The sequence below is a fragment of the Diplodia seriata genome (genome assembly GCF_021436955.1).
Source record: "Diplodia seriata strain FDS-637 chromosome Unknown scaffold_7, whole genome shotgun sequence".
NCBI lineage: Eukaryota > Fungi > Ascomycota > Dothideomycetes > Botryosphaeriales > Botryosphaeriaceae > Diplodia > Diplodia seriata.
Genome location: NW_027117314.1, coordinates 1,038,550 through 1,066,429, shown reverse-complemented (window position 1 = coordinate 1,066,429; position 27,880 = coordinate 1,038,550). Strand labels below are relative to the sequence as shown.

The 27,880-nt window shown below is 57.2% G+C and overlaps 9 protein-coding genes across 9 annotated transcripts; 7 read left to right on the top strand and 2 right to left on the bottom strand.

Moving 5' to 3' along the window:
* Nucleotides 1-18: 18 nt before the first annotated feature.
* DGA1 (diacylglycerol O-acyltransferase 1) lies at nt 19-1,604 on the top strand (the record flags this gene model as incomplete). The annotated part of the gene is made up of 2 exons (XM_066778519.1): nt 19-530; nt 590-1,604. The coding sequence occupies 2 exons, from the start codon at nt 19-21 to the stop codon at nt 1,602-1,604; spliced, it is 1,527 nt and encodes a 508-aa protein (XP_066630956.1).
* Nucleotides 1,605-3,036: 1,432 nt separating this feature from the next.
* Nucleotides 3,037-4,393, bottom strand: SLS55_007094 (uncharacterized protein; the record flags this gene model as incomplete). Its single annotated transcript, XM_066778518.1, has 4 exons — nt 3,037-3,286; nt 3,342-3,896; nt 3,956-4,035; nt 4,091-4,393. 4 exons carry the CDS (start codon nt 4,391-4,393, stop codon nt 3,037-3,039), a joined length of 1,188 nt encoding a protein of 395 aa, XP_066630955.1.
* Nucleotides 4,394-5,853: 1,460 nt separating this feature from the next.
* Nucleotides 5,854-8,355, bottom strand: SLS55_007093 (uncharacterized protein; the record flags this gene model as incomplete). The annotated part of the gene is made up of 3 exons (XM_066778517.1): nt 5,854-7,531; nt 7,581-7,819; nt 7,999-8,355. 3 exons carry the CDS (start codon nt 8,353-8,355, stop codon nt 5,854-5,856), a joined length of 2,274 nt encoding a protein of 757 aa, XP_066630954.1.
* Nucleotides 8,356-8,938: 583 nt separating this feature from the next.
* On the top strand, nt 8,939-14,659 carry STT4 (Phosphatidylinositol 4-kinase stt4; the record flags this gene model as incomplete). The annotated part of the gene is made up of 2 exons (XM_066778516.1): nt 8,939-8,974; nt 9,041-14,659. The coding sequence occupies 2 exons, from the start codon at nt 8,939-8,941 to the stop codon at nt 14,657-14,659; spliced, it is 5,655 nt and encodes a 1,884-aa protein (XP_066630953.1).
* Nucleotides 14,660-15,174: 515 nt separating this feature from the next.
* Nucleotides 15,175-16,518, top strand: SLS55_007091 (uncharacterized protein; the record flags this gene model as incomplete). The annotated part of the gene is made up of 2 exons (XM_066778515.1): nt 15,175-16,042; nt 16,100-16,518. 2 exons carry the CDS (start codon nt 15,175-15,177, stop codon nt 16,516-16,518), a joined length of 1,287 nt encoding a protein of 428 aa, XP_066630952.1.
* Nucleotides 16,519-16,748: 230 nt separating this feature from the next.
* SLS55_007090 (uncharacterized protein) lies at nt 16,749-17,849 on the top strand (the record flags this gene model as incomplete). Its single annotated transcript, XM_066778514.1, has 2 exons — nt 16,749-17,376; nt 17,428-17,849. The coding sequence occupies 2 exons, from the start codon at nt 16,749-16,751 to the stop codon at nt 17,847-17,849; spliced, it is 1,050 nt and encodes a 349-aa protein (XP_066630951.1).
* A 515-nt stretch (nt 17,850-18,364) lies between these two features.
* Nucleotides 18,365-19,457, top strand: SLS55_007089 (uncharacterized protein; the record flags this gene model as incomplete). Its single annotated transcript, XM_066778513.1, has 2 exons — nt 18,365-18,965; nt 19,096-19,457. The coding sequence occupies 2 exons, from the start codon at nt 18,365-18,367 to the stop codon at nt 19,455-19,457; spliced, it is 963 nt and encodes a 320-aa protein (XP_066630950.1).
* A 560-nt stretch (nt 19,458-20,017) lies between these two features.
* On the top strand, nt 20,018-20,431 carry SLS55_007088 (uncharacterized protein; the record flags this gene model as incomplete). The annotated part of the gene is made up of 1 exon (XM_066778512.1): nt 20,018-20,431. The coding sequence occupies one exon, from the start codon at nt 20,018-20,020 to the stop codon at nt 20,429-20,431; it is 414 nt and encodes a 137-aa protein (XP_066630949.1).
* Nucleotides 20,432-24,217: 3,786 nt separating this feature from the next.
* SLS55_007087 (uncharacterized protein) lies at nt 24,218-26,073 on the top strand (the record flags this gene model as incomplete). The annotated part of the gene is made up of 3 exons (XM_066778511.1): nt 24,218-24,487; nt 24,548-24,969; nt 25,020-26,073. 3 exons carry the CDS (start codon nt 24,218-24,220, stop codon nt 26,071-26,073), a joined length of 1,746 nt encoding a protein of 581 aa, XP_066630948.1.
* Nucleotides 26,074-27,880: the final 1,807 nt, after the last annotated feature.

Here is a 27,880-nt window from a genome sequence, read left to right as displayed (position 1 = left end):
GCCAGCCCCATCGTCACCATGTCGCAAACCGCCTCACCTTCGCAGCCGCAGGATCGCCTGCAGGCCGACCTCGAGCCCATGTCGTATGCCGCGGCTGCCGAAAAACCAGCAGACGCCGGTCAGAAGAAGTCGAAGAGCAGCAAGAAGAAGAAGCAGGTCAATGGCGCCGAGAAAGACGCCTCCGTGCCTCAGCCGCAGGACGACTTGCCCATTCCACAGCCTCCGGTCAGCGAAAAGTCTTTTGCAGATGTAGCCGTCGCGCCGCCGGTGCAATCACAAGTCGATGGCGTGAGCAACGCCGTAAACGGACACAGATCATCGGAAACGCCGGATGGGCCAGAGGACGCAAGCAAGACGGAAGATGAGAAGAAAGTGATATACGAGAAACTGGAGGGCCCGCACGGCGTGCGTCTCACCAGCGTGAGGCCTGACGACGAGTTCGAAAAGGAACGGCGCCATGATGAGACCAAGGAAGAAAAGCCTGAGCTCACAAGCGGTAGAGAGGCTGGCAAGGGGTGGGAGCGGAGCAGGTATACACCGATTCACGCACTCACAATTGCACGTTGCAAAGCTGACCAGTGATCAATAGCATACGATGGGCGCCTCTCAACGTGCCGCTGCAACGCCGCCTCCAAACTCTCATGGTTCTCCTGCACTCTCTCTCCATCGTCGGCATGTTGACCATCTTCTTCTTCCTCTGTTCCATTCCCTTCTTGTGGCCTGTGCTCTTCCCATACACCATCTTTGTCCTGCTTTCCAATGCCGGTCAAGATGGCACACTTGCCTACCGCAAGGAATGGATTCGGCGCCTGCCCATCTGGTCGCTCTACGCATCCTACTTCCCGGCGCGCCTGCACCGCACGCAAGAGCTGCCAGCCACGCGTAAGTACATCTTCGGCTACCACCCCCACGGCATCATCTCGCACGGCGCCTTCGCCGCCTTCGCCACCGAAGCCCTCGGCTTCTCGCAGCTCTTCCCCGGAATCGTCAACACGGTCCTCACACTCGACTCTAACTTCCGCATCCCTCTCTACCGCGACTACGCCATCCGCCTCGGCATTGGCAGCGTGTCGCGCGAGTCGTGCGAGAACCTGCTCAGCAAAGGCGGTCCCAACGGCGAGGGCATGGGGCGCGCCATCACCATCGTCATCGGCGGCGCGCGCGAATCGCTCGACGCGGAGCCGGGCCGGCTGCGCCTGGTGCTCGCGCGCCGCAAGGGGTTCGTCAAGATGGCCATCCGCACGGGCGCCGACCTCGTGCCCGTGCTGTGCTTCGGCGAGAACGAGCTGTACGAGCAGCTCAACCCGCAGGAGCACCCGCGCGTCCACCGCTTCCAGCTGCTCGTCAAGAAGCTCATGGGCTTCACCATCCCCATCTTCCACGCCCGCGGCGTCTTCAACTACGACGTCGGCATGATGCCCTACCGCCGCCCCCTCAACGTCGTCGTCGGCCGCCCCGTCCAGATCGTCCAGAGCCAGAAGCCCGACCAGGCCTACGTCGACGAGGTGCACTCCCGCTACGTCGAGGAGCTGCAGCGCATCTGGGACGAGTGGAAGGACACGTTCGCCAAGGATCGCACGGGCGAGTTGGAGATTGTTGAGTAGAAAGGCGACTGGATTACGGAGATGTCTTGATCGAGAGGGGGCTCTTTCTTTTCCTTTGACCAATTCATTTCTTGTCGAGTAGTGAAAAGAATTGCGGAATACATCAGTAACGAACGGCTGTTTGCGTGTTCTGTACTACATACATAGATTGGGGGTGGGTACGTGTTTGCGGTCAGTTACATTTGCGGTGGGTGGAAACAATTGTGTGTGTTCAGGGACCGTTTGCATGTGAAATCCCTGGTTTGCATGTGATTGAAATCTCGAGCGAAAAAGAAAGTAAAGAAAACCGAACCAAAAAAAAGCAAAAGACCTTTCTCACACAACAGCACGGATTTAGCTCGTCAGAACAGACATCCTCGTAACGCCTGATACATTCCCCCAATCCGTGATGGATTTCCCTTCCGCGAAGGCTGCTTCTGAGGAAGCCATGGCCGTTGCTGCTGTCCCTCCCCACCGTGCGTATACCGTGCCCAAGCACCAGGAAGCTAGCTGTACGGTAAGCGATTCAGACCAACAGAAATGAGACGTTTTTCAAGGGAGAGAGGAGGCATACAGAAGCAACACAAGCAATCGGACGTATATGAGCTTTGGCAAGCAGATGAACCACACCAACTAGGAAGAGCAGAACACGCGCGCCGATCTAAACAACAACACACGCGCATCGCGTTTTCTTTTTTTGTTTCTTTCGTTATGGAAGTCCCCTTCCGCCTCCATCGAGAAGCGGAGGAAAGAATTGGCGGGCGATTTGAGTTCTGAACGCAAGAAAAAAGACAAAGAAGAAAAAAAAGTAGTATGAGAGAAATACAGGCATCCATCAGCCGGGGGTTTTGCGCACACTCCTCCAAACGGCAAACAAAAAGTTTTTGTGTTTCTCACGAAGAAGAAGCAACGCCTGTAAACTGCTGTCTGATTTTCTTGACTCACTGACCAATGACCCAGAGTCATGGGAGTCCTTGTAATCCCCGACGAATCTTATCCCGACAATCTTCCCCGCGAACACACATTCTTCCTCTCGACACATGAATATGCTCCTCCTTTTCCCGGTCTTCTTCCGTTACATGCCTTCTTCCCAAACATCTTCATCACATCGTCAACATCCGTTTTCGTGCCGCTCCTCGTTTAGGTACATCGTCGTTCGTGCAGGACATTGTGGTGGGAGAAGGCGGAGGGGGGACAGGATGGGAGGAAGGGGGAGGGTTGTACACGACGACCTCTACTGCGCATTCTGGCGATCCGACCCTTTTGTGGAAAAGAAAAACACATTAGTCGTCGCCGTCGAAATTTTTCTACATGCAAACAATAATGGGAGAATGAAGAGATGATGGAAGAGTCGGCGAAACGAAGCTGCTGGCAAGATTTGTTTCTCGGTTCGTAATTTTTCTTCTTTTTTTTCCACATCGAAAAGAGACAGGAAGGAAGGGAGAGACGCCAATCATTGATCGTCGTTTTCATATTCTGCAGCATTAGCAGGCTTGGGGCCGTCCTTACGAATGGGGATTTTGATGCCTTGCGCGGCAAAGCATTTGCTGAGCGGGGTGCTCTCGATGACTCCGGGGAATTTCTTTGCGCTGTACACCTGGAAAGCGTCGCTGAAACACGAGGCGAGGACTGGCGCTTTACCAGTGTTGAGGTTGTTGCCGCCGCCCATGTTCTTGCCGACATCGACAAAGTTCATTTTCAAGCTGTGACAAGCGAATTAGCCACACAAAACAGACGTCTCCCGCAACCCGAACCTACCGGAAAACTCCCTCTGTACGGACGGACAAGTCCTGAAGGACAAACCAGAAGCCCGTCTTGCCGTGGGTATCGTTCAAGCGGAAAGCGTTCACGCTTAAGCTGCCAATGAGGTTGCGTGTGAACATTCCGGTCGCAGAGGACGTCGCCGGCGCAGCAGGCGGCATGACAGGCATTGGCTGGGGCGTCACAGCGTAGCCGTGGTGCTGAGGAGGACCGCCATACTGGGGGTACTGGGGCATATGAGGAGTGATAGGAGAGGCGCCGGGGTAGCCCTGCTGGTAGCCCTGCTGCATCTGGGGAGGCATGTGTGGCGCAGCGCTCATGGGATATCCGGGAGGTGCCGCCGAGTAGGCGCCACCTCTCGGGCCCATGGCCATGGCGTAGGGGCCGGGATCCTGCCAGCCGCGCTCGATGTGGGGAGGGTAGGAAGTAAGCGTGCTTGTGGAAATAGAGACAGTAGGCGCTCCGGAGGACGCGCGGACGAGATTCACCTCCTGGCGGGCATCAGCTGACCACAGGTCTACCGTCAGGACGAAGAAGGTGGAGTCGACCTCCCTGCAACTAGAGTCAGCAAAGCGCTCGAGGCGCGTATGGCTAGAGACAAAGCAACGCACTCGAAGGGGATCTCTTTGCGGGTGGCCGCGTCCCTCACGATCAGGCGGATGCACGGCGGCGGCGTGATGGGGCGACGGTCCTGGCGCGCGAGTCAGCAAAGGCGTGTTGGGGTTGTGTTCTCGTAATGGGCGTACCTTGTCACCGAAGCCGCACATGCGAGCTCGGACAGGCTGCTGCTCGACGACCAGCTCGAAGGTCTTGCCATCGCGGTTGCCGATCATGGGCTGGAGGGCGGTGGGGTCTGCGTGGGCATACTGGCCGGTGTGCGACTGGGCGGGCGGCATGCCGCCGTAAATGGGCTGGCTGTTCATGGTGGACGACGAGGGCTGGCTGACGGGGCTCTGGTGGTCGTTCAGAGAGTTGATTTGAGGCGGAGGATAAGCTGGAGCTCCCGGACCGGGACCGATAGGATAAGGGTGCTCCCGGCGCGGCTGCATGGTCCTACGTGGCCGGATTGCGCGTGGTGGGCGAGGCGGCAGAGGCTTCTCTCGCTACCGCGGCGCGAGGGCAGAGAGAAGGCGCGATGTTTGGTTCAGTGTCGTCGGCGGCCACGGGGTCCTGGGGTCTTGGGGTCCTGGGCGGCGCACTCGCGCTGCAGGGGCGACTGCGCGAGCAAAAACGAGCAGCAGAGGGCAATTGCTCAGGCGAGGAGGCGGAGGAGGGGCGCAGAAGGCTACAAGTGCGTGCGGGCGGCGGAGGCACCGTCTTTCATGATCCCTCCCTAGACGCGCTCTGGCATTTGCAGGCGACTCTACACGCTGGGCCCGCGGGGCGCGGCGGCAAGTGGCTCTCTTCGCAGCGGGCGATCACACAGGCGTCTGGCGGCGTGGGCTGCAGGTTGCACGACGCAGCTTGGCCAACGGTCTGAGTCCTGCTTCGGTCGCAACGGCGCGCACCGGTCGGTCGCGCGGGAGCTCTGGCGACGCGGGGTGCTGCGATGCAGGTGGGCGAGGTGAATCCGCGTCGCTGGAGAGCGAGTCAAGTGGGAGGCAGGCAAGGCGGGGAAGGGGTGCCGGGCTCTGGCGGGCTTGGGGCGCGAGAGGGGGGCGCGCGCAGAAGATTGGCTCGCGACGCTGAAGACGCGCTGATCGAGGCGGGTGTGGGCCCAGGGCGGCGGATGCTACAGGGCGCGTTCTGGTGGTGGCGCAAGCTGGGCGCGGAGAGTAGAGCTTCAGCTGTTCCCGTGCAAGCGCGCGATGCCCAGCTGCTGCTTTATGCTTCGCGCCCGGGGCACTCACCATCTCCCGCCCGCCGCTTGCAGAGCCAGCCAGGCAGGAGCGGCCCGAAGTGGAGCGCGCCCCTCTGGCCAGCAGCACGCCTGTGCGTCGGCTGCCCGAGTCAACACCACCGTGGGCACTCCCGCCGTCCTTCGCGAGCCCGCCAGCCGCCCGCGCAGGGCCAAGCCACACCTTCCACACGCCCGACAAGCGAAGTTCCAGATCCACGTCAGCGTGCTCCAGCGCTCCATGGCCCCGGCGCCGCGCAGCTCCGTGAGTGTGGGTATGGCTTGCAGTTGGTGGACGAGCTAGCCTGCCCGCGGCTCTGCGGCTGCCGGCTCGACACGCCTGCGCTCGCTCCCACAACGCCTTGGCGCCATTGGCCAACATTCTTTTGCTGGGCTGCCGCAGCTCTGCGCGCCTGTCACTCTCCACTAAAACTCCGCCTGCATGCAGCACTGCTGGCCGCCCGCCCGCACCCCTCCCGCATAATCATGCACACGTGTTTTGCTCATCTCCGTCCGCACTCGTGACGTCGTCGTCGCCGCCGCGGGAGGCTTATGTAGCTATGTTCTGTACTGCAATAGTATACTCGAAACCCACTTTTCCCCTCGCCGCCAGCCCTCCAACGCCACGCTTATGTGCACGCACTAACTCTACATGCTGCGCCGTGCAGCTCGTTAACCAAAGTGAAACAGAGTCTGCTTCTTGTTCTTGTTTCCCTTTTTCTTGCCTCCGACCACGCCTGCCTCTTCGGCCATGGCTTCCGCAGCTGTTGATGATCCGCTGCCGGCTCCACTCGCACCCCACGCGTTGACTGCAGGGCCGTTGCCCTTGACATTGCGCACTGCACGTCCGTTGTAGCCGGGCGTGAAGACCGTCGACGTCGGCTTCTTGGCTGCCGGCAATGCGGGGAACGCGTCACCGCTGGGGGGCGCCTTTTTGCTGGCCAGGTTGGTCTGCGAAGCCGTGCGGGATGGCACTGGCGACGGCCGACTGGACGATGCGGCGGATGAAGACGCCCAATTGGCACTCCCTGTTCCTGTCGCAGCCCGGCTCGACGATGCAGACGAGGGCAGGGGAGGGAACAGGCTGGTGGAAGTTGAGTTCCAGCCGCCCTTCTGGCCCACCGCCGAGCGCGACGACTGGGTTGTTGAGCTCTTGAGTTTGAGAACCCTAGAGCTACCAGCTCCGAGGGCGGCCGCTGCGCTGCTTGCCGGCACACCGCTGGGTCCGGGAAGAGAGGGGTAATCCTCGTTGATCGCCTTCCAGTCATTCCAAGCCTTGAGCAAGGCGTCCTTTTTGGAACCGATCTCGAAGATCTCGGCAAGCTCCTTGATCAACTTGCCTAGTTCAGCCGACGACGTATCAAACAGAGAGAAGAACGCCTCGACCAACTGTGGGGCCGTCATGGAGCCGTTCTTGTAGAATGAGACCTTCTGGCGGAAGTTTGCAACCTTGGTCTGATCATTGCGGAGCATGTTGGACGCCCGCTCGGTAACGGCATTGTGCCGCAACCTGCGCGCTTGCTCCTGCGGTGTGAGTGTTGCGTCCCTTGCTGGCGATGCGGCCCGTGCTTGATTGGCGGTGTCACTGACACTCAGCGAAGACAGGGACGGGTAGTCATCTGCGGGTCTGGCAGCCGTAACGGTGCGAGGTTCCTGGGCGGCGGGCGGGGGCCGTGCCGCATATGCCTCAGTCGGGTTAGAGGTCAACTGGCCTCCGAACGTCCTCGATGTTACGGATTGAGCGCTCTGGATAGCGAGCTGCCTTTGGTAAGCAATTTCATCTCTGCGCAGCGGCTGGGCAGACGAGGCAGGGAGGGGCTCGGAATTGGGATCTCTTCCGCGACCACGGCCGCGGCCTTGTCTGCGCTCACGCTCCGGTTCCTGGGAGCCACGCAAGTTGAACCCGGCCATGTCCACCCTCCGAGCGTCGCGACGTGCATCCTTCGAGAGGCCATTGGGGTGAGCCTCTAGCTGGTGCGCCTTTAGATCCATCTCAGACTCGAAGACAACGAATTTCTTTTCCAAGCACTCCTGATCCGGACACGTGAAGTGATCCTTCTTGAAATGAACCTCGAGCGCCTCGTAGTTGACGTAGTACTGTGGCTGGCGCCCACCATTGCGGCGGTCACAGATGTGACACCTTTCATGCTTTTCTCTGCAGTGGACATATAGCTCGTCATCTCCGTAGAAGCGCCTCATACAGAACCCGCATTCGGGGTGTCCCTTGAAGCCGCTCTGATCCTCGGCGCCAGGGTTGTCGTCGCCGAACCTCTCGTGTTTGCGCAGCTCTTGATTGGTGAACAATTGATGCTCATGAGTGAAAACCTTCTTGTTTCGCGTACAGAGGTCGCTGCCAAATATTAGCATAGCTAGGATGCTGATAGGAGTCGTGTACTTACCACATGACCTGGTGGTGGACGCTCTTGACGTGCCTATGCAAATCAGGCCACCCGAGGCAGGCAGCGTCACACGAGCCATCGGGGCAGTTGTAGCGAAGCAAAAGAATGGTGTCGTCGCAGATTTCCGCCTTCTCGTATTTGATACCTAGATTGCTGTCGGTGCTTGCGATTTCCGAACTGGAAAACTCCTCGTATCTCTTTTCAGGATCGTCGGTGAAAATGACAAAGTCTGACTGTGTCTGGGGGACAGTTAGCAAAAAGAGGGTGCTCAATGCACGCTGGAGAAACTTACTCTACAGTGCGCGCAAGCCTTGGTCTTGTACAGCGCCCTCAGCCTGAGAGAGCAAATGTGGCAAGTACGGTGGTTACAAGGCGATACAGCGTGGTGTAGGATGGGAGATGCGCAAATAAAGCAAACTTCTCCCTCGTCTTCGTCGTCTGCCGCGGCAACGCGTTCTTTTCCCTTGGATTCCGTATCGTCCGTGGTGGGATTGGCGTCCGTGGTCAAACGAGCGCCAAAGTTGCCCTTAGTGGTCGGGGCACGAGCATTGTCTCCAGCTCCATCTCCTTCTGTGTCTGCATTGCGTCCTCCACGATTGCCACGGCCTCGCCCTCCGCGACGTCCCCCTTTGCCCCTGCCTCTTTCGCCCGCAGAGGCGGAGTTGTCGTTGTTCTGCCTGTTGCCGCCTTGCGAGCCTCCACGGCCGCGACCTCTGCGCGCGCCGTTTGCGGGGGCGGGGGCGCCTCCTGCCGGGGTCTCAGTCGCATCCGCCATTGTGGTTTTTGTCGCAGTTTTGGGGTTCGTAGTGTACGGATGGTGGGGGTTGCGGGCAATCGCTGAGTATTTACGGTTGTGGCAGGTGCCGAATGCAGCGACCGCGGGTAAGGCGCAGCCGGTGGCCTGGCGTGGCTAGGCAGGTTTATGGGTTGCGGGCGTCGGTGAGGGTGCAGAGCGAGAAGAGTGCGGGCAGCGCGGACAAAAGATGCGAAGATGATGACGCGGGGCGCCCCCGGCGCAGATGAAGCGCCCGCCGATCGACCAGCTTGCTGGCCAGCTGCCGCCTCCAACTGAGCAAACACCACGCTCACTCACCCTGTGTTCTCCCTGCGACTGTGTGCTGCCAGTCATTCTGATTCATTCCTAAGCACTGTCGCTGCGGGCGCTTGGTCATCATGCGAAAGTGAGTCACCGTCCACTGCGCCCCGTTTCCCTGGTCCTGACTGTGTGGCCGCATCTAGCATCCGCCGCAGCGCGCTGGAGAAGCTTGCTACGCTTTCTGCCGCCTCGCCAGCCCCCGACTCTAGCAGTACAGACTTCAAGCGCCTGTATCGACTATGTCCGCCTCACGCGCAGGCCAATGGTGGCCATGACGAGCTCGACGGTGCCCGCGGAGGTGCCGCGAGGGTGCCTATGGTAGGCCTCCTATTCAGCGTCTTCCAGCTGGTCTGACAGGTCGCAGAGCTTGCCCGAACTCGAAACCCTCCTCGCGCTCTGCAAAGCTGCACCCCAGGTCGTCGATGTTGCAACCGCCGAGCAGCTTCTGAACCAGCTCACCCCCTATCTCCCCGAGTCGTTTGCCCAGGCCATTGCGCCCTCGCCCTTTCTCCGCGACCTTGACCCCTCGCCCTGGGAGATCTTGACTCACAACCTAGCCTTCGCCATCTTGTCTCTGGGAAATAACCATGAGGGGCTCAAAGAGGTTGCCGCTGCAGCCGTGAAGAAGTACGTGGCGGAATGGTCGGCCTCGGCAAGATCCCTGACGGGCGAGCATATGAGCCGGGAGGACGCGGTGGACAATACGGCCGATGGAGACGTTGGCCGTGTTCTTTGCTTGGCCATGTCCATGCTCGGTTTCCTGAGTGCCGCTTCAGCGTGTGCCTCCATCTGGAACCCCACCGAAATGCTCGACCTGATCGAAAATCTGCGTACCGCCCTGTCCGAGAAACTGATGATTTCGGTTGAAGCTTCCGTCTCGAACGTCTTATATGGCAGCAACTCGAAGCGGACACTCCGGGAATGGCGCCGTCATGCCAAGCACTATGCTGCCATGGGCCGTCCTCTAGGTGCTCTCCTCCTTCATCACGGACTCATGCAAGTCGTTGTCGCATGCACGGCGACTGTTGCTAGCCCCTCTGAACGCGAGTCCGGCAAGCCTGTTCTGGACAGGCTTCAAAGCGCCCACGCACTGCAACAGCCTCTGGATGCGGGGGCCGAAACTTTGCTCGCAAGTGTCGCTGGGATTGCCGAGGAAGAGCTTGAACGAATCAATGCCGACTCGGAGTATGTGAAGCGCGTAGGCACCGTTTGGCAGCAACACATTGCCCATGCTGTTCTGGCGGATGCACTTGTCACGTACTTGTGTTGCGCTGTGCTAAACGAAGAAATTGCCGATTCCGATAAGCTCATGGATTTGCTCGAGTCCACCCTCTCAGACGACATTCTCGCAGCCGATGAAATTTTGGCTTGTGTTGTGCTGAAGAGCATGTCGATCTTGGGCAAATCCTCGCCTGATCACGCATCTCATCTGAGCAAGTCTTTGCCACGCATAATCGTGCAGGGTGGGCTGAAGGAGGGCACTTCAGCCGTTGCTGCCGATTGCTTGGCTAGCGTTCTGATGCATCTTCCACAAGACGCTGTCATTACGACGTTGTACAGCCTCGGTAACGTCCTCAGTGGAAAGCAAGCGCCGGAGCGCGCCAATACTGGCCTGTCTCAGCTCAATGGGGGTGCGAAAGCCAACGGCACTTTGCACACACAGCATCAGACGGGCAGTACCATCTCACTGGCTCCTGCCGATGTTGACGAGCCTTCGCACGTCTATGGTACTGTCATTCAAACTATCGTTGGTGTGGCTTGCCGGTGCAAGGATCAGAAGATCTCTGAGCTTGCACTTTCGATGCTGGTCCAGAAGATTGGCAGAGTGAGCATTTCTGTCGATGCGAAGATCATCATCGAAAGCTCCTTACTTGGCGCTCACTCCGGTCCAGGAGAGCTTAGGGCTCTGCTAAAGCTATACTCTAAGCTCGCTCGCGATGCCATTGTCCAGGACAACTCCGTGCTCCTGGATGCGGTCATGAGAGGAAGGTGCCACCTCTCCAGGGAGTTCAAGGTCGGGCAGCCGCTGTTCGAGGTCTACTTACAGTACGTGCTTGACGACATTGTCAGCAAAGGTGATGCACATGGCCCAGAGGCTACGCCCATGGCGGATACGGAAGTGGCTGCCCAGGAAATCGCGCAGCTTCTGGGTCCGCTTGCGATCTTGATTTCATCCAACGCCGAAGGCCCAGAGGAGTATATCGAAGACGAAGCTATTGTCAGCCTGCAACGCGATGCCTGGTTTAACGTTGCTGTCCACGGCTTCAGTTTGACCTCCCCCTTGGGCAAGAGATATCTTAACGAACTCCGGATACTTGCCCAACATAGCAAGCCTTTGGTTTCCGAATCCCGGGCCGATCAGCTTGAGAGTGATGTTGAGCTCAACACTGTCCTCAGACGTGGCAAGAGCGCGGAACACATCGTCGAACAGAAACGCCGTCTTCAAGAACTTCTCCCTGCATGCGAAGTAGACATCAAATCACTAGGCTACCCTGAGGTCGTCTTCCTTAACACGGTGCATCTCGTCGAGGGTCTTCGTGCTAGCACTGGAGACTGCACAAAGACGCTGACATACTTCCTGGATCCGCGACTTCGCAACAAGGAGATGGGTAACTGTATGGTCGCTATTGCCGAGGCAGGTGTTCGCTCATACTTGAAGAAAACTGTCTCAGGCGGGTTTCAGTCCTTTTCCGCTCCCTACGTAGCCCAGCAGCTTGCTATCTTCTTCACCGGCTGCTGTCACAGGGTTTTGCAGGCACAAAAGGTTGCTATCCACTGCGCCGACATCATCATCCAGCAGGTACCATCTGCTCTCTGTCAGCGCGCTTCGCTGTTTGCCCTTCTCGAGCTTCTCAGCATGATGTGGAACAGCTGTCTTGAGAAGGAGATAGATGAGTACGGATGGTCCTCAACCTTCACATCAACCCGGGAAAACATCTCCATCGAGCTTTCGGACAACTACAGTTTCCGCAGGAACACCCTCATCCAGCTCCAGAATCGCGCCAGGGTCTGGGTCTTGAGCGCGATGGACATTGCTCCTCTCGATATCAAGGGACTTTTGCAGACCTACCTATCGGAGTACGATGATGACGGAGCCTACGGCCATGTCTCCCTTGGGAGGTCGTTCGCATTGGAGATGGGTTCCGTCATTCCATCAACAGACCAGCGCCTTGGCGCCATTGACCGAGAAAGAGAGCTGAATATCAACACAGCATCCGACTTCGTTGCTCAGTACACTAATCGCCAGGAGTACCGCTACGTGGAGCCAATGACGGATTTCAATGATGACTGGATCCGCTTCGGTAATGATTCCGACCCTTTGATGCGCCGTAGCAAGCACTACGATCGCAGCGTAGAGGATGCGCGGAGGGTGCTTCTCGATTTGGAGCAACGCACCTTGAGCCGCAAGCACGTTTCGATCGCGGAGCTCCGTGATGCTCTTAGACGAGCGGCTGCTCTTCTTTGCAGGAGTCCAAAGGACGAATGTGCGATTGCCCACCACGTTGTTGGCATCCCTTTCGCCGCCTTCAACAAGCAGTCCATCAAACTTGGTATTTCCTTGTGGCTTAGCATCATCAAAGAAAACCCGCGCATGGAGTCCAGGATTCTTGTCGAGATTGCCGAGAACTTCGAGAAGACTGTCCGACGAAGACTTGGCCTCTTTGATGAGCACTTCCACCACCCCGACCCCTTCTTCGTTAAGCAGGAGTTCGCTCAGTCGGACCGGACCGCCATCATGAAGCGCCAGCAGCACGCTTACAACCTAATTGCCCCCCATTTCCGGCTGCTGCAATTCCTTGAAAGTCACTTCAGCGCAACCCGTCTTGGTAGCCCCCATGTCGAACGCGTCTACCACCGTCTCATGCACATTACTTTGTCGGCAATGAGTCACACTACCAATCATCCTTTGACGCGTGAGGCCCACTTCCACGTGGTTCTCCTCGGCCTACGGATTCTTCAATACAGTACCGGTTCCAATACATCTGGCCAGTGGAGGCTGAAGGACCGCATTCTCTCAGCCGCCTTGGCGTGGTTCAAGGAGAGACCGCGATGGTCTTTTGGCGGGAATCGTTTGCAAATCAAGGCGGAAGCTCAGGTCCTGGTCGACATCCACAATGCGCTCCAGAACGTCACCGGCATCGGCCTGAACACGAATGGGCCCAGGAAGAGTCTGCACGCCAAGCAGGAGTTGCTGTTGCTCCTGCTTGCGAGCGAGCATCAGCGGCTGATGGTCTGGCTATTCCCTCTGGAACAGGACAGGCGCCTCCACCTGATGCCTGGCCATTCCGGCAAGGCCCCTACGGATGCAGTTTTGTCTGGCCTCCTGAAGACAGCTTGGACTGAGGACCCCGCCATTGCGGTGCAATTGGTTTTTCGGTTTAACTCGCTGAGGCTTGCCACCGAGGTCCGTTTCCTGGTACTTAACTTCCCTGAGAAGGTGTTGGACCAGCCGGATGCTCTAGAGGTGCTCCTTGGCAAGTCATTGCCCGATGATGTCTCGTTCCAGCTCAAGTACTTGATGTACTGGGCTCCGGTCAACCCAATGACGGCCATCACGTATTTCCTTCCCGCATATGGTAACCACCCATTCATCATCCAGTACGCTATGAGGGCACTGGAAAGCCACTCTGTCGACATCACTTTCTTCTACGTCCCGCAGGTTGTGCAGACGCTTCGTTACGATGTTCTTGGCTACGTTGAGCGCTACATCATCGAGACGGCCAAGTTCTCTCAACTGTTCGCCCACCAGATCATCTGGAACATGAAGGCAAATGCGTTCAAGGACGAGGACTCACTGATTCCCGATCCTGTCAAGCCGACTCTTGATGTTGTCATGGCAAGCCTTGAGAACAGTTTCAGCCCCGAGGACCGTGAGTTCTACGAGCGCGAATTCACTTTCTTCAACGAGGTCACCGGGATTTCTGGCAAACTCAAGCCGTTCATCAAGAAGAGCAAGCCGGAGAAGAAGCAAAAGATTGAGGAGGAGCTCCGCTCGATCAAGGTCGAGGTTGGCGTGTACCTGCCAAGTAACCCAGACGGTGTAGTCGTGGGTATCGATCGGAAGTCTGGCAAACCCCTGCAGAGTCACGCAAAAGCTCCGTACATGGCGACTTTCCGCATCCGCAAGGAGAAGACTGAGATCATTCCGGTGGTGGAAGATGGCAACGACGAAGAGAAGAAGGAGGAGAATTACTACGAGGTATGGCAGTCGGCTATCTTCAAGGTCGGAGACGACTGTCGTCAGGACGTGTTGGCGCTGCAGATGATTTCTGCCTTCCGCGGCATTTTCAACGATGTCGGGCTGGACGTGTACGTCTTCCCGTACCGCGTCACGGCCACGGCGCCCGGCTGTGGTGTCATCGACGTGTTGCCCAACTCCATCTCTCGTGATATGCTCGGCCGTGAAGCAGTCAACGGGCTCTACGACTATTTCGTGTCGAAGTACGGTGGCGAGGACTCGATCCGGTTCCAAGAAGCGCGCAACAACTTCGTCAAGTCGATGGCGGCGTACAGCATCATTTCGTATCTGCTGCAGTTCAAGGATCGGCACAACGGCAACATCATGATCGACGACGCGGGCCACATCCTGCACATCGATTTCGGCTTCTGCTTCGACATCGCGCCCGGCGGCATCAAGTTCGAACGCGCGCCGTTCAAGCTCACGCAGGAAATGGTGGCCGTCATGGGCGGCTCGACCGACTCGCAGCCGTACCGGTGGTTCGAGGAGCTGTGCATCAAGGCGTTCCTGGCGGCACGGCAGCACTGCGAGCATCTCGCGCACATTGTCATCGTCATGCTGGACAGCGGGCTGCCGTGTTTCAAGCCCGAGACGGTGCAGCACTTCCGCGAGAGATTCGTGCTGGACAAGACGGAGAGGGAGGCGGCGGAGTTTATGCGGTTCCTGATCAAGAAGAGTTACAACAGCTTGTCGACGGGCCAGTACGATCGGTTCCAGCTGCTGACCAACGGCATTCCGTACTAGTGAAGAGGCGGTGAGGGGCTGGCAGGAGCCGCGTGAGATGGGATCATGCGCCGGGGGGAGCCTTCGTTGCTGCGAGCATTTCAGGCCTTGCACATTGCAGTAGGTACTATCTTTAATCGAGAATTGTTCCCACGGCCCAACGTCCGCGCCTTTTTCGAATCCAGCATAGAACATGGGAGCGGGGCAGTCATGCGAAACACCAACCTGCAGCTATCGTGACTCGCTTGCCCGCTTTTTCGGTTTTTCTCGCCTGCCGCATGGGATTAGTGCGGATCGGCCGATGATGCGTTGTCGCGTGCCACTGGCGGCTCCACTTGGTCTTTCACCGCGTCTGCCCGCAGGATCAACTCCTTCATCGAGCACTTCCTACTCCTTTTCTTCCGTCTGCCGTCGCGCGCGGTGATTCTCAACGCCAGACCCGTTTTCCTTTTGTCCAAGCTTCGACACCCCCACTCGGAAAGGGAGAGAAAAAAAAGAAGCCAGATCGACCTTCCCGGAGACGCTCGGAGCACATCATGGCGGCAGCAACAGCAACAGCAACGGCAGAGACGCCAGCAACCACGCCAATTCTGCAGGACTCGACGTCGCGCTTCTCGACCATGACCGAGAGCTCCGACGACGCGGCCATCGCGCTGGCCGTCCGCCCGCTCCAGCGGCCGCGCAGCGGCACCGGCGGCGGGCTCGGCACGACCGGACGGCAGGCGGACGGCGTCAGCCGGCACCACCACAGCGCGGGCAGCGTCAACGGCAGCGTCAACGGCAGCGTCAACGACGGCGACGACGACACGCCGGGCGAGAAGAGCGCGGTGGGCAAGACGTACTACTTCGACCTCAAGGGCGACACGCGGCTGCTGGTGCGCAACGACGCGGGCGTCGAGAACGTGTTCGTGTGCTCGGCCAAGGCCATGACGCTGGTGTGCGACGCGTGGGACCGCATGCTGTCGCCCGACGGCCACTTCAAGGAGGCCCGCGAGCCCATCGCCGAGGGCGAGCCGCGCGAGGTCGCCCTGCCCGACGACGACGCCACCGCCCTGTCCATCCTGCTGGACATCGCCCACCTGCGCTTCAGCCTGATCCCCGCGAAGCTGAGCTTTCGCCATCTGCTGGGCGTCGCCGTGTTGGCGGAGAAGTACGGCGCCGCGAGGGCGTTCCAGCCGTGGCTGTCCATGTGGGTGGGGGCGCAGAGGAAGAAGGTGGGCGTGCCCGGGTACGAGGAGTGGTTGTGGATCGCGTGGGCGTTTGGGGAGCAGGAGATTTTTGCGGACCTGGCGACCAAGTTGGTGAGGGAGGTGAGGGTGGATGAGAAGGGGAGGCTGGTGAATGCGGTAGGGAAGGTGCTGGATGGCGAGGGCGGGTTGTCGTGGTTTCCGCCGGACATCTTGGGTGCGTTTTCTGGCTGGCTTGTGACATGGGACTAAGTTGCTGACTGTGGAGGTGTAGAGAGCATCATGAGCGTGCGGACGGCCACGATTGCGCTGCTGCAGGACGCGTGCTACGGCTACCAGGACAAGTACCTGGCCTCGTACACGGTGCCGGACACGGAGAGCGTCTGCTGCCATTGCGGCGTTGACGCCGACCGCGAGTGCGACGCTACCGTCCTCGGGTCGTTCATCATCTCACTCCATGAGAACGGTCTCAGCCCTTCCCGCGAGGACCCGACCAGGGTGAAGATGAGCATCGAGGAGTTCGCCGAGAGGCTCAAGCGGGTCGAGCTGATCGACTGCCGCCACAGCCACTTTGGAAGCTGCAACTTCGCGCCGGAGCTGTGGGGGAAGATCGAGAAGGTTCTGACGTGCATCCCTTCGCCGGTTCTGGACTCGCACGTGCGGCACATGGAGAGGCAGAAGAGGCATTTCTGAGTTGTATTTACGAACCAGGCAGAGTGAGGACACATTGAAGGGAGGGTTCTGGAGCTCCCCATCCAGTCTAGCGCGGATCGCAGGGCTGCTTCCCTTGCTCCTTCCCCAAAAGCAACGCCCAAGTTTCTTTTCAAGCCGCCCATCCAGGCGCACACGGAACCGCACCCGTCTGCTTTGCGCTGGTCCTCCAACCCGTCTACGATTTGTCCGCGGATCGACGAGAGATGAAAATGCCCGACTCCAACGAAAGCGACGCCATCTCTGCGTCTTCGCACCCACAAACTCTTCCGGACACCTCATACTTTGATGATGACGGAGACCTTCGTATCTTGGTCTATGACGAGGACGTACAGAAGGTCTTCGTTGCTTCGTCCAAGGCTATGAGTTTCCTCTGCAGCCCCTGGAAGCGCATGCTAGCTGGCGACTTCAAGGAGGCTCAAGCTGATCTATCTGGAATGAAAGAGATATCACTACCTGAGGACGATCCGAGGGCGCTCTCTATCCTACTCAACATTGCACACCTCCGCTTCGACAATCTCCCAAAGGGAATAATGTCGTTCGAAGCTTTCAGAGACTTGATCGTGCTTTCAAATAAGTACTGCGCTACTGTTATCCTCAAGCCCTGGCTTTCCACGTGGGGGCAAGTGATCCCTGGATCCTATTACTTCGACTACACATGTGGCCGAGAGGAGCTGCTGTTCATCTACTGGGAACTTGGAGAAGAGGAAGAAATGGAGAAGTTGGCTCGGGAGCTGACATGGGACATTGGAATCAATAAAGACGGCCAATTCGTGAACAAGAAAGGCAAAGTCCTGATCCCGGAAGACAGCTACTGCTATTACCCACCCGGATTCCTTGGTAAGGAGTTTCTTTCTTCACTTGAGAGCCTTTTAACTAATATCCATCCAGATTCGATGCTCTGCCTTCGCGCACAGAGTATCAGCTGTATGCTGGATGAGCTTTACGGCTACGTAAGTAGATACCGAACGGCATACGACCAGGAAAACCCAAGAGCACTCTGCAAATTCGGAAGAAGAGAATGCGATTCTCTCGTGTTCGGCTCTCTTATGCTATCCCTCCAGCGTGCCGGGCTGGATTTCGAACAACCTAGCACTGAGATCATACCATGGAGTGTGCACACTCTATTCGATAAGATCATGGATGTCGAGATCTCCCAGTTCCCCCGCGAAAGTGACGACGATGACCACAGTTACTGCAACTTCTACAAGGGTTTCCGCAAGTCAATCAGGGACATCAGGGGATATTTGGCTTCTCCAGTGCTAGAGTCGCACCGCGTGCACATGGAACGGCAGAAGGAGCTTCTGAGGTAACTGCATTGGGCTACCTTGACAATGATGTAACGGGTTCTGGGAGGGGGGATGGATAAACAGAGTCGAATGTACGGAAAAAAAAAAACAGAACCCTAGCCATCTAAACTCTGGCCGATTGAAGCCAAATGTGCGGACGTAGATGCGAGTGTAAAATGCGGACAAGCACATCCGGACATGGGATTCCACGACCCACGTAAATTGTACATGACCGAATCCACCATTTCCTTCCACATGATTCCCGATCACCCGGTTGGGTTTGGCGCAGATCTGAGGGCCGCGTTCTTCTCAATGCCCCGTCACTGAAACAACTCCTTCCGGACGAAAGACTGACCTCTCCACCATTGTCCGACCCGCTGCGCTTGCGGCTGCGCTGGACCTCACACCTTGTCGGCATATCCGCCTGCTCCGACATACACTCTCCAGCTGTTTCAGCCCGCCCGCGTCCCAGTGCCAGCCAGCACAACATCACGGCCGCAACCTCACCGGCCCACGCAACCACAACAAATGTCGCGTGCATGCGGGAATTCCCTGAGATGAAGGTATTGCCTGAAGCTGTCTACTTCGATGAACAGGGCGACACTCGTATTCTTGTCCGGGATGGCTGCGATACATACAACAAGGCCTTCATCGTTTCTTCCAAGGCACTGGGCTTCGCGTCAAATGTTTGGAAAAAGATGCAGAGCGGCCACTTCAAGGAGGGCCAGCCCGGCACGGACGGCATCATGACGATTTTCCTTCCTCACGACGAAGCGGATGCTCTCACCATCTTGCTCAACATTGCTCACCTTCGATTCGATCGCCTGTCGCGCAATCCTCTTCCGTTCGACCAGCTCCGAGCTCTGGCAACTCTAACGGACAAGTACGGCGCTACCATTATGCTGAGGCCTTGGATCAAGGATTGGGTTGGTTCACTCTGGGGCTTCGGTGACTGGGACGCTGGTCAAGAGGAATGGCTGATGATTGCATGGGAGTATGGGTACGAGGACAAGTTCGAGACGCTGGCTAGAGACCTGACCAGGTATTCGGGAGCGAATGAAGATGGCAAACTTGTCACGCATGCAGGCCGCGTTCTGGACCCTGACAACGAAGACTGTCGCTTTCCGCCCGGTATCATCGGTAAGTCTTCACCTTTTCCATTGCATTTAACCCGTCGTCCGCAGTACGGGTGATTACTTGCGATATACTGCTAACGTTTGAGTATAGAGCATAATGTCTGCGCGCAAGCATGTTATGGACAAGATGCTAGATGCGCTTTACGATTACGTGGAGCAGTATCTACACGAGAAGCACGTGTGCGTTCGCGAAAATCGTACGTGCGACTACATATTCCTCGGATACATGATCCGGCTCCTCAGCAGTGTTGGCCTCAAACTTGAACGGCAGCTCCAGAGCTCCGACACCGTCTCTCTGAGTATCGACGGACTCTCTTCGAAGATACATGAGACCAAGGACCAGCTGTGTCAAGCATCGGATGGCCACGTCTGCAAGAATATTGCCAGTATCCTGGAACTGCAACTATCCCTTCGCAGCATCCAGGAATATCAACAGTCCGCAGTGCTCGAATCGCACCGTGTCCACATGCAGCGACAGAAAGCACTTCTTGACTAGCTTTCGGCTCAATACTAGCATTTGCTACGATTGTAAATCAGAATGCCCGCTTACAAAGTCGCCAAAAAATCGCGCGGTGGTGGTATGAAAGGAAACAAGATACAAGGTTTGTAACGATTTAATTTTAGAAAAGAAACATGCGGGCAATCAATAAAAACATATTGATCCTGTAATTTGACAAACCCGTAACCACAGATGACTGTCTTAAATATCGCGTGATGGGCACAAGCTTTTCAACGCCTGACCCATTGCTGCCTGCTACTTTCATTCCCTCATTCCAACCAATCTGCCGGCGTGTTGTGAAACGATAGTGAACTGGCATTCAGCTACGTTCTATTTACAAGAAGTCTTTGATAAAGAAGAAAAGAAAGTGAAGGAGAAGGCCTGCTTTTATAAGAAAGTAGGTGGCGGGGAAAACGAGTTTCGCCGAAATGAGTGAGCTAAGTAATGATCTGGACGAATCAAAACACGGCGAATCTGCCAGGGCACAGCGGCGTCATCTTCAAAACTCACTACCGTCACATATCCAGCCCGAACACTCAGCGTTAGACGTGGACGCCATGTCGACAAGTCCGGAACCGAAAGACGAGCGAGGGTCTCCGGGGGCCGGCTCGTCTCCAAGCACCATCTTCTTCGACCCTCAAGGCGACACACGCCTCCTTGTCAAAGTCGACGAAGTCGACAAGGTCCTCGTGGTCTGCGCTAGAGTCATGTGCCTGGTTTGCGATGCTTGGAAATGCCTGCTGTCTCCCGATGGATCCTTCAAGGAGGCGCAGCCCACCGCGGACGGGATGAGAGAAGTCGATCTGCCGGAGGACGATGGAAACGCGCTGGCCATCTTGCTAAACATCACCCACCTACGCTTCGATGAGAGACAATTACCTTTTCTGAATTGCTGGCTGGCTCTTTCGGTGTTGACTGACAAGTATGGAGCAACGAAGCTCGTGACAGCCCTGGGTCAAGAAGTGGATTGAAATCCACGACGACAAAAACAACAAAAAAAAAACAACTCCCAAGTTCGAACCACGCCGCAAGCACACTCACCACGAGCACGCTCACCACCACCAATACCAGAGGCAAAAAAGGCAAAAACTATATGAACTTGCTCAACCCGTGAGGGGAGCGTGCTATATAGGAACAGGCTCTTTGAGAACCGCCTGTTTTTTCCGGTTATACCGTTCGACCGTACCCCAGTCTCACCTGGCGCCCACGCTCCTAGCTGTCGTCGGAAGAAGAATCCGAAACCCAGTTATGGGAACGGTTCCGCTGCCATTCAGCCAGTTCATCGCGGGACGGGTCATTACTGGGGATTTTGACTTTGTTAATTATATGGCCAACCAAGCCCTGGGGCATACCGTCAACAAGGACGGCTACGAGGAGTGGGCTCTGGATCTCCTGGGAATTTGGAGAGCCGAATGTCTTCGAAAAGGTCTGCGCACACTTGGTCAAATCGGCCACAAAGGTAGAATGCCGCGAGTCGAGAACAGGAAACAATCCGCATCGCAGTATCTTCACCTCGCACAATCCCCACACCAAAACCCGTCCTCGAGACACTCACCTCGCACACGCCGGTAAAGAAACCCGCCTCATCCGCAACCCGCAATCCATCCACCAACGCAAACGGCGGCGGCGCACCGTCCCCCTCCCGCCCACCGCGCCTTCCAACCCTGACCATGATCCGCAACCACCACTACCTCCTCCTGCAGCGCGACTACGGAAGGCCTTCCTTCCACCGCTGCTCGTCTCACCGGCTTCGGTGAGGAGCTCGCTCGATCCGCACTAGCCGGCGCAGGGCAGGGGCGGGCATGGGCATAGGGCGAGGAGGACGGCGGGCGGCGTGGCGTGTCAGAGGTCGCCGTATCAACACCTCGCAGTACAACTTTCCACCTGAAAGCATTGGTAGGTGGTTTTCCCACACCGTCGAAACCACTCCGGGTTAACAAGCGACTGATGAAATCGTGCGTTAGAGAGCATCATGGCTGTACGAGCGAAGGCAATAGATGACCTGCTGCAGGTTTACTTCAGCTACCTGGACAAGTACCGCATCGCGTGCACGCAACAGCCCCCAACTACCGTTTTCACTACTTTTAATTACAGAACGGAATGCGATTCTCTCATGTACGGGGCCATCTCGCTGCATTTAGACAAGATCCCCTCTGCCGTCCTCGAGCATCATCGAGTACACATGGAACGGCAACGCGCGACCCTGCGCTACAATACCGACTCGAAACGCTAGTCGGGTACCAACTGGATATGATGCGGAAACCCGCCCGCCAGGCCTTGATCGTTCGGATACAGTTCCAAACATAAAACTCCGGAGAAAGCATCGAGTAGAATTTTGCCACGCCAGACCTTCAGAAGTGTGCACTCAAAAGCAGATGCAAGGCTTCAGATTCATAAAGAGCAGATCAACTCACTGAGAACATTATGAGTCTTCTGAAAGGCGGCCAACTTGAGACATTGTTGCAAGATGACCGTGTGATGTATGTATGTCGGGTCAGTCGCTGGCGGATGCTGACAGCGTCAGCTGGCTGGACGCCACGTCCGAACCTTATGCTTACCTCCATCACTGGCAAGCTATCTGAATGAAGAAGGCTTTGTAGAGCCACTTGGAAGCTGTTCATCCCAGAATGGAGGTGTGAGCTGAAGCTATGGATCAGTGCTGTCGTATCGTCTCTGCATGAAGAAAACGAAGAGGGAAACCGTTGCGACGCTCAATACGAGTCGCCGCCGAGCCGCAGGTCGTAGCCGGGTGAGAAGTGGCAGCCGATTCGTGTGAGACCCATGTCATCAGCCGCACAATAACGGACGCTACTTATGCGCGTGCTAAGCAAGGCTAACGCGCGAGCAAAACACGTTGCGTGGAACGTCGGCAGTAACAGTTGCAATGCCGCCATCCTTTCCAGGCACGTTCCACGCCTCGAGGTAGGAAGCAAGGCAGCAGTGCAATAGTATGATCAAGCCGCAAGGGCCGCGCTCTGCTCCACATTTGCTTATTTCGTCGATCCCCTTTCTTCGGCTCGGCCCGATGCACATGCCTCAACCGGCCCGATGTTCGGCAGATAGATGAAGCATAGCAACACGCCGGGCTGCACCAATTGTATGGTCGCGGTTGAGGCACTGCTTTGAACAGGAACCCGAAAACGAACACGTCGCTGCAGGTCCTCAGCTGCGTATTCATGTAACAGGACTGAAAGAGTCTTCCCCGTACATTTCAGACTGTGTAGCTTCGCATTAGACGGGCGCTGTTGGGTTAGTTGTGAGGCGCGGGGCAAACGAGGTGTGACGACGCTGGTGCTGCTCACTATCGAGTCTGGCTTGGAAAATGGTTAGACTTGAATCTTGGAGACTGGTTGGCTTCGCTGAATTGCCTAAATGTAGGCTTTGTGTTGGGAGCAGCGGTGGCCTGAGCATGGAAATGACTGTCTCCGTGGATTTCAAAGCTCAATGATAGTGGTGCTAATAACCTTAAGTCCGTCGGCTCGGAAACATGGCGCTCCGCTATCATGTGTCGCCTCAGCTTGGAGGCCACCCCTGGTCGCATTGGGTATCTACCCCAAGGACTGACGGTACAAGGCCAGGATTATCTTCCTGCAGCCGCGGTGTGCTCGCGTAGAGAAGGAAAGTTAAACCCGACACAAAGGAGATAGTGCGGGGATAAGTGATTCTACCTTTGTGCAGTCAAACGTCCGAGCGTTGAAACGAAGGATCAAATCCCGTGGGCAAGTCTTTGGGGTCCAGCGTTTGCGCAGAATCGCCGCGGAGGCGGATCGGCCAAAGTGGTTATACCTACCTACTTGCTTTGCTAGTGGTAGGCGCGATACGAAGAGGAACAAACGCAGATAAACAAGGGTCGTCGGAAGCCGGTTGCGGAAAAAGAAAATTGGCGAGCCAGCGCTAACACGAGGAGCGGAGGGCCTGGCCACAGTTAAAGGATCCGGGAAAGACAAGCATGGTTCGGCCTTTCGGGAAGGCCGATCCCCCAGCCCGGGTGCGCTGCGGGGCCCGTGGTTGGAGTGGTCGACGGTCGCGAGGTCGAGCCAGATGTGACAGCCCTTGCGGGAAGGCTTGCGAGCTGTCGACCCGGAGCGGAAAGGCTTGCGAGGCTGAGGGCGTTGGAGCATTCTGCAGCTGCGGTGAGCGATTGCGGTGCCAGTCCCGAGGAATTTTCGCGAAGGAGCAGCCAGTGGGCCACAAGGCTGAGCGTGGGCGCCACAGGAGGTGAGTCACGGCGACATGGACATTCGGCGGCGAGCAACTCGGCGGCGAGCGACGCTGGGCGGCCGAAAGCGATCGCGAGGCAGAATGGGTGATGCAAGGCAGCCGCAGTGCGCGTGGCCCTGGCCCGTGGCCCCTTCCATTCCCGCCGTCTTGGCTGCCTGGCGGGACGACTGTTGCCCCGGCGGCGTCTGGGCTGCACGCTGTTCGCGCCGCTGTCGTTCTGGCCCGCCGGTGATTGGCGCGTCTTGCTGTGGCACGCCCAAGCCGCATGGCGCCAGCAGCTACGCGTGCTTGACAGCATCGTCCCACGCCGGTGCTCTCGCATCCGCTCCGCCAGCTCGGCAGCAGCCTGTCCAGTGCCGGTCCGGACCAGATGACGCCCGTGCCCACCATGGCCTCTATATCATCGCCGCCTTGCGCCCGTCTCCCTCACCTCAGGCACCCGCCCTTCAAGCCCCGCGCCCGTTGTCCCGCTTTAACAAAGACGCCCCTGCTTCGGCCCTTTGATCATGGACGGCTCCCACTCTGAACGCGCGACAATGGACGCCGCGTCGTCTCTTAAGTCCAGCCCCTCGCCGTCCGTCAGCGAGAAGAAGGACCCCGTGGACAGCAATACCATGCCCGTCGAGGAGAGCCAGGAGCCGAAAGAAAAGTCGCCCACCGCCGGCGGCCCCGTCGAACTCGCCCCTCTCGAGAAAGCGGCCGACGAGGCGACGCCCCAGCAAGAGAATGAAGACGAGTACCCAAAATCGTGGAAACTGGCCTTTATCACAATCGCCCTCTGCCTTTCCGTGCTTTGCATGGCCCTGGTGCGCCTGGCCCTCTCCGCCAGCCCCCACGCGTTCCGTCGCTAATCTGCCCAATCGCAGGACAACACCATCATCTCCACCGCCATCCCGCGCATCACTGACCACTTCAAGGCACTGGACGATGTGGGCTGGTACGCCTCAAGCTACCTGCTCACCACTTGCGCCTTCCAGCTCATCTTCGGCAAGCTGTACACCTTCTTCTCCATCAAATGGACATATCTGGTTGCCCTGTTCATCTTCGAGCTCGGCTCTTTCGTCTGCGGCATTGCCCCCACCTCCGAGGCCTTGATTGTCGGCAGAGCTATTGCAGGCGTGGGTTCCGCTGGCATTTTCTCGGGCGCCATCCTCATTGTCAGCAAGACTGTCCCTCTGCGCCAGCGCCCCACATACACCGGTCTCATTGGTGCTATGTATGGAATCTCTAGCATTGCCGGCCCACTGTTGGGAGGTGTCTTTACCGACAAGGCCACTTGGCGTTGGTGGTAAGTCTAAACCAAAGCTCGACTATGAATTGGCTCTAACAGGACCCAAGCTTCTACATCAACCTTCCCTTCGGTCTCATCACCGGAATCTTCATCTTCTTTTTCTTCAAGTCGCCCAAGATTGTCAAGAACACCGCGTCTGGTTGGAAGGCCAAGCTCAACGAGTTCGACATCTACGGAACCCTCGTTTTCATCCCCGCCATCGTGTCCTTGCTCCTCGCTCTCCAATGGGGTGGCTCCAAGTACGAGTGGGGCAATGCCCGAATCATTGCCCTTTTCGTGGTTTTCGGTATTCTCATCCTCATCTTTATCGGAATCCAGTTCTGGAAGCAAGAGAGTGCCACGGTGCCGCCTCGCGTCTTCAGCGACCGCACCGTCTGGTCTTGCGCCGTTTTCAGTGCCTTCCTTGGCGCCGCCTTCTTCATCATGATCTACTACATTCCCATCTGGTTCCAGGTCATCAAGGGCGCCTCGGCCGTCAAGTCGGGCATCATGAACCTCCCCATGGTTCTCGGTCTTGTTTTCGTCAGCTTGATTGCCGGCGTCCTCGTCTCGGTGCTCGGCCACTATGTCCCCTTCATGATCCTCTCCTCCATCTTCATGTCCATCGGCGCCGGCCTCCTGACCACCTTCGAGGTCGACACGGGCCACCCCAAGTGGATCGGCTATCAGTTCATCTTCGGCGCCGGTGTTGGCTTCGGCATGCAGCAGACGCTCATTGCCGTGCAAGCCGCCCTCCCTACCACCGACATCCCCATCGGCACCGCTATCATCATGTTCTCGCAGACGCTGGGCGGTGCCCTGTTCGTCTCGGTTGGCCAGAACATTTTCACGAACCAGCTGATCAAGAACATCTCGGCCGCCATTCCCGAGGGTGGCGCTCAGCTGCAAGGCTTTGTCCTCTCCACCGGCGCCACGGAGCTACGCACAGCCATCGCGCGCGTCTTTCCGGAGTACCTGGGTGGCTTGCTCAGTGCGTACAACGACGCGCTAACCGAGACCTTCTACGTTAGTGTCGCCATGTCTGCGCTCAGCTTCGCATTCGCCTTGTGCGTGAAGTGGGTCAGTGTGAAGGGAAAGAAGATCGAGATGGGCGCCGCTTGACCGTGCTCGTTCGGTCTTCGACCAGTCCGCCTTCACCAACTTTTTCGTTCTGTTCATACTTCGATTTTCACAAGTTATACCCCAGGAGCCTCTTCACTACTTCACAGAATTTTTTAATGCAACCCCGCCAGCAACGGTGGGTCCAAAAACAGATATCAATGTATGTATGATATGACAGCGGAGTCACGGCTGCGCATAGCACCGGCGCTTAGGATTTTCTTCTTCTTTTTTTTGGCGGGGGTTAGGATCCCATGTTTTAGGGGACCAATGTTCCTCTTATTGAAATCTCGACTCTGGTTAGACTTAAGGTTCAGCCGCTGCTGCTCTGTCCATGGATCATGGGCGAGCCAGGCCGTGCACCAAAAGAAGCTTGTTAGACGCTAAACGCTCGTAATGGATATGATTCGAACTCGACGCAGAAAAGTGTCCGTAACGCGAGGTACTCTGTGGCCAGGTACACTAATTAAGATGGATAACGTGGGGTACACTAAGGCGGCGAGGTACACTACACATCGCCGCCTAACCCTATTCCCACAGTCATCGCTCCGAACAGCACGTTCCTTCAACGACGAGTACGCCTCCGGGTCGCTTGGCAACGTAAAAGCTGACGACCGGGAAAGCCAAGCTCGCTGTGTGCGGAGCCGATGGTTCGTTCTCTGTTGACATGGCAATATACCATCCCGGCCAACCGACGCTTCGCCTCCGCACCACGTACCAACACCATCGCAAAAAACTCCAACAAACAACAGACCGCCATATTGGCAGCAGCAGCCAGCACATGTCATGTCATGTGTCGTCCCGTTAACCTTAATCGTCGCTTCCCCATAGCCCCACATTTCGCCCACCCACACCCGCCCGCCCACTCCGCCGCTTTCCGCCGCTTCCGACGAGTCGTGTGTCTCCACCGGGGGAGGGGGAGGGGTGGTGGCACCACGCGCGCGGCGGCGGGCCCATGCGTGCGTACCGGTATCGTATGTATGTACGTACAGGCATCAATCTCGATCTACATACCCGCCTACGCAAACCGCCCCCCACCTGTCACCCTCGTCTTCTTCCCTCCATCTCTTTGCCGTCGTGTCGTCCTCGCTTCGTATGTACACGCCTCATCAACCATCTCCGACCCAACCATCGGATCTGCTCGGGAGAACGCCCGCATGCAGATGTCGGGGACCCCGGAATAGACAAGACAGCTCTTCGCCGGCGGTTCCGAACGGCCATCATGTGTTTTTTCTTCAGGCTTTTCCGGGGCTGGTGTTGTGGTTGTGGTGTGGTGGGCCAATGACGTCCGGGAAGACGCGTAGCTACCCACCCAACGACCCCGGGAACGGGACCCAAATGGCGTCATCGTTATCAGTCGGGTTTCCATTTTTATCCGGCCGGCCAATGACTGCTTGGCTCGTTTGGGCTCGTCGTTTGATGAGCCACAGCTCGCTGGTTATCGATGATGCTGTTTGCGGTGGCGATAACCCAAGGTGGGGTGATCAGGGAAAACGATAGCTGTGACAATTTTGTAGGTATTCGTAGAGCGTGCTAGTACCTATGTCTGGTAGAGAAAGAAAGCATACATAAGAGAATAATACAGTTCTCGGGAAACGGCCACCTAAGCTAAAAGAGAATGCGGAGGTCTACTCGCTGCTCTCCCGAACGGGAAAAGAAATGAAAAAGAATGCCTATTTGTACAGTGTGAGACTTGTTGCTCTAGACTATTCATCAATCCCATCCGATTTCCCAGTTCTTTTTCGTTCCTTTCAATAACGCGCACATGTCGTGAAAACATCAGGATATCAAACGGCAAAATTTTGTAACA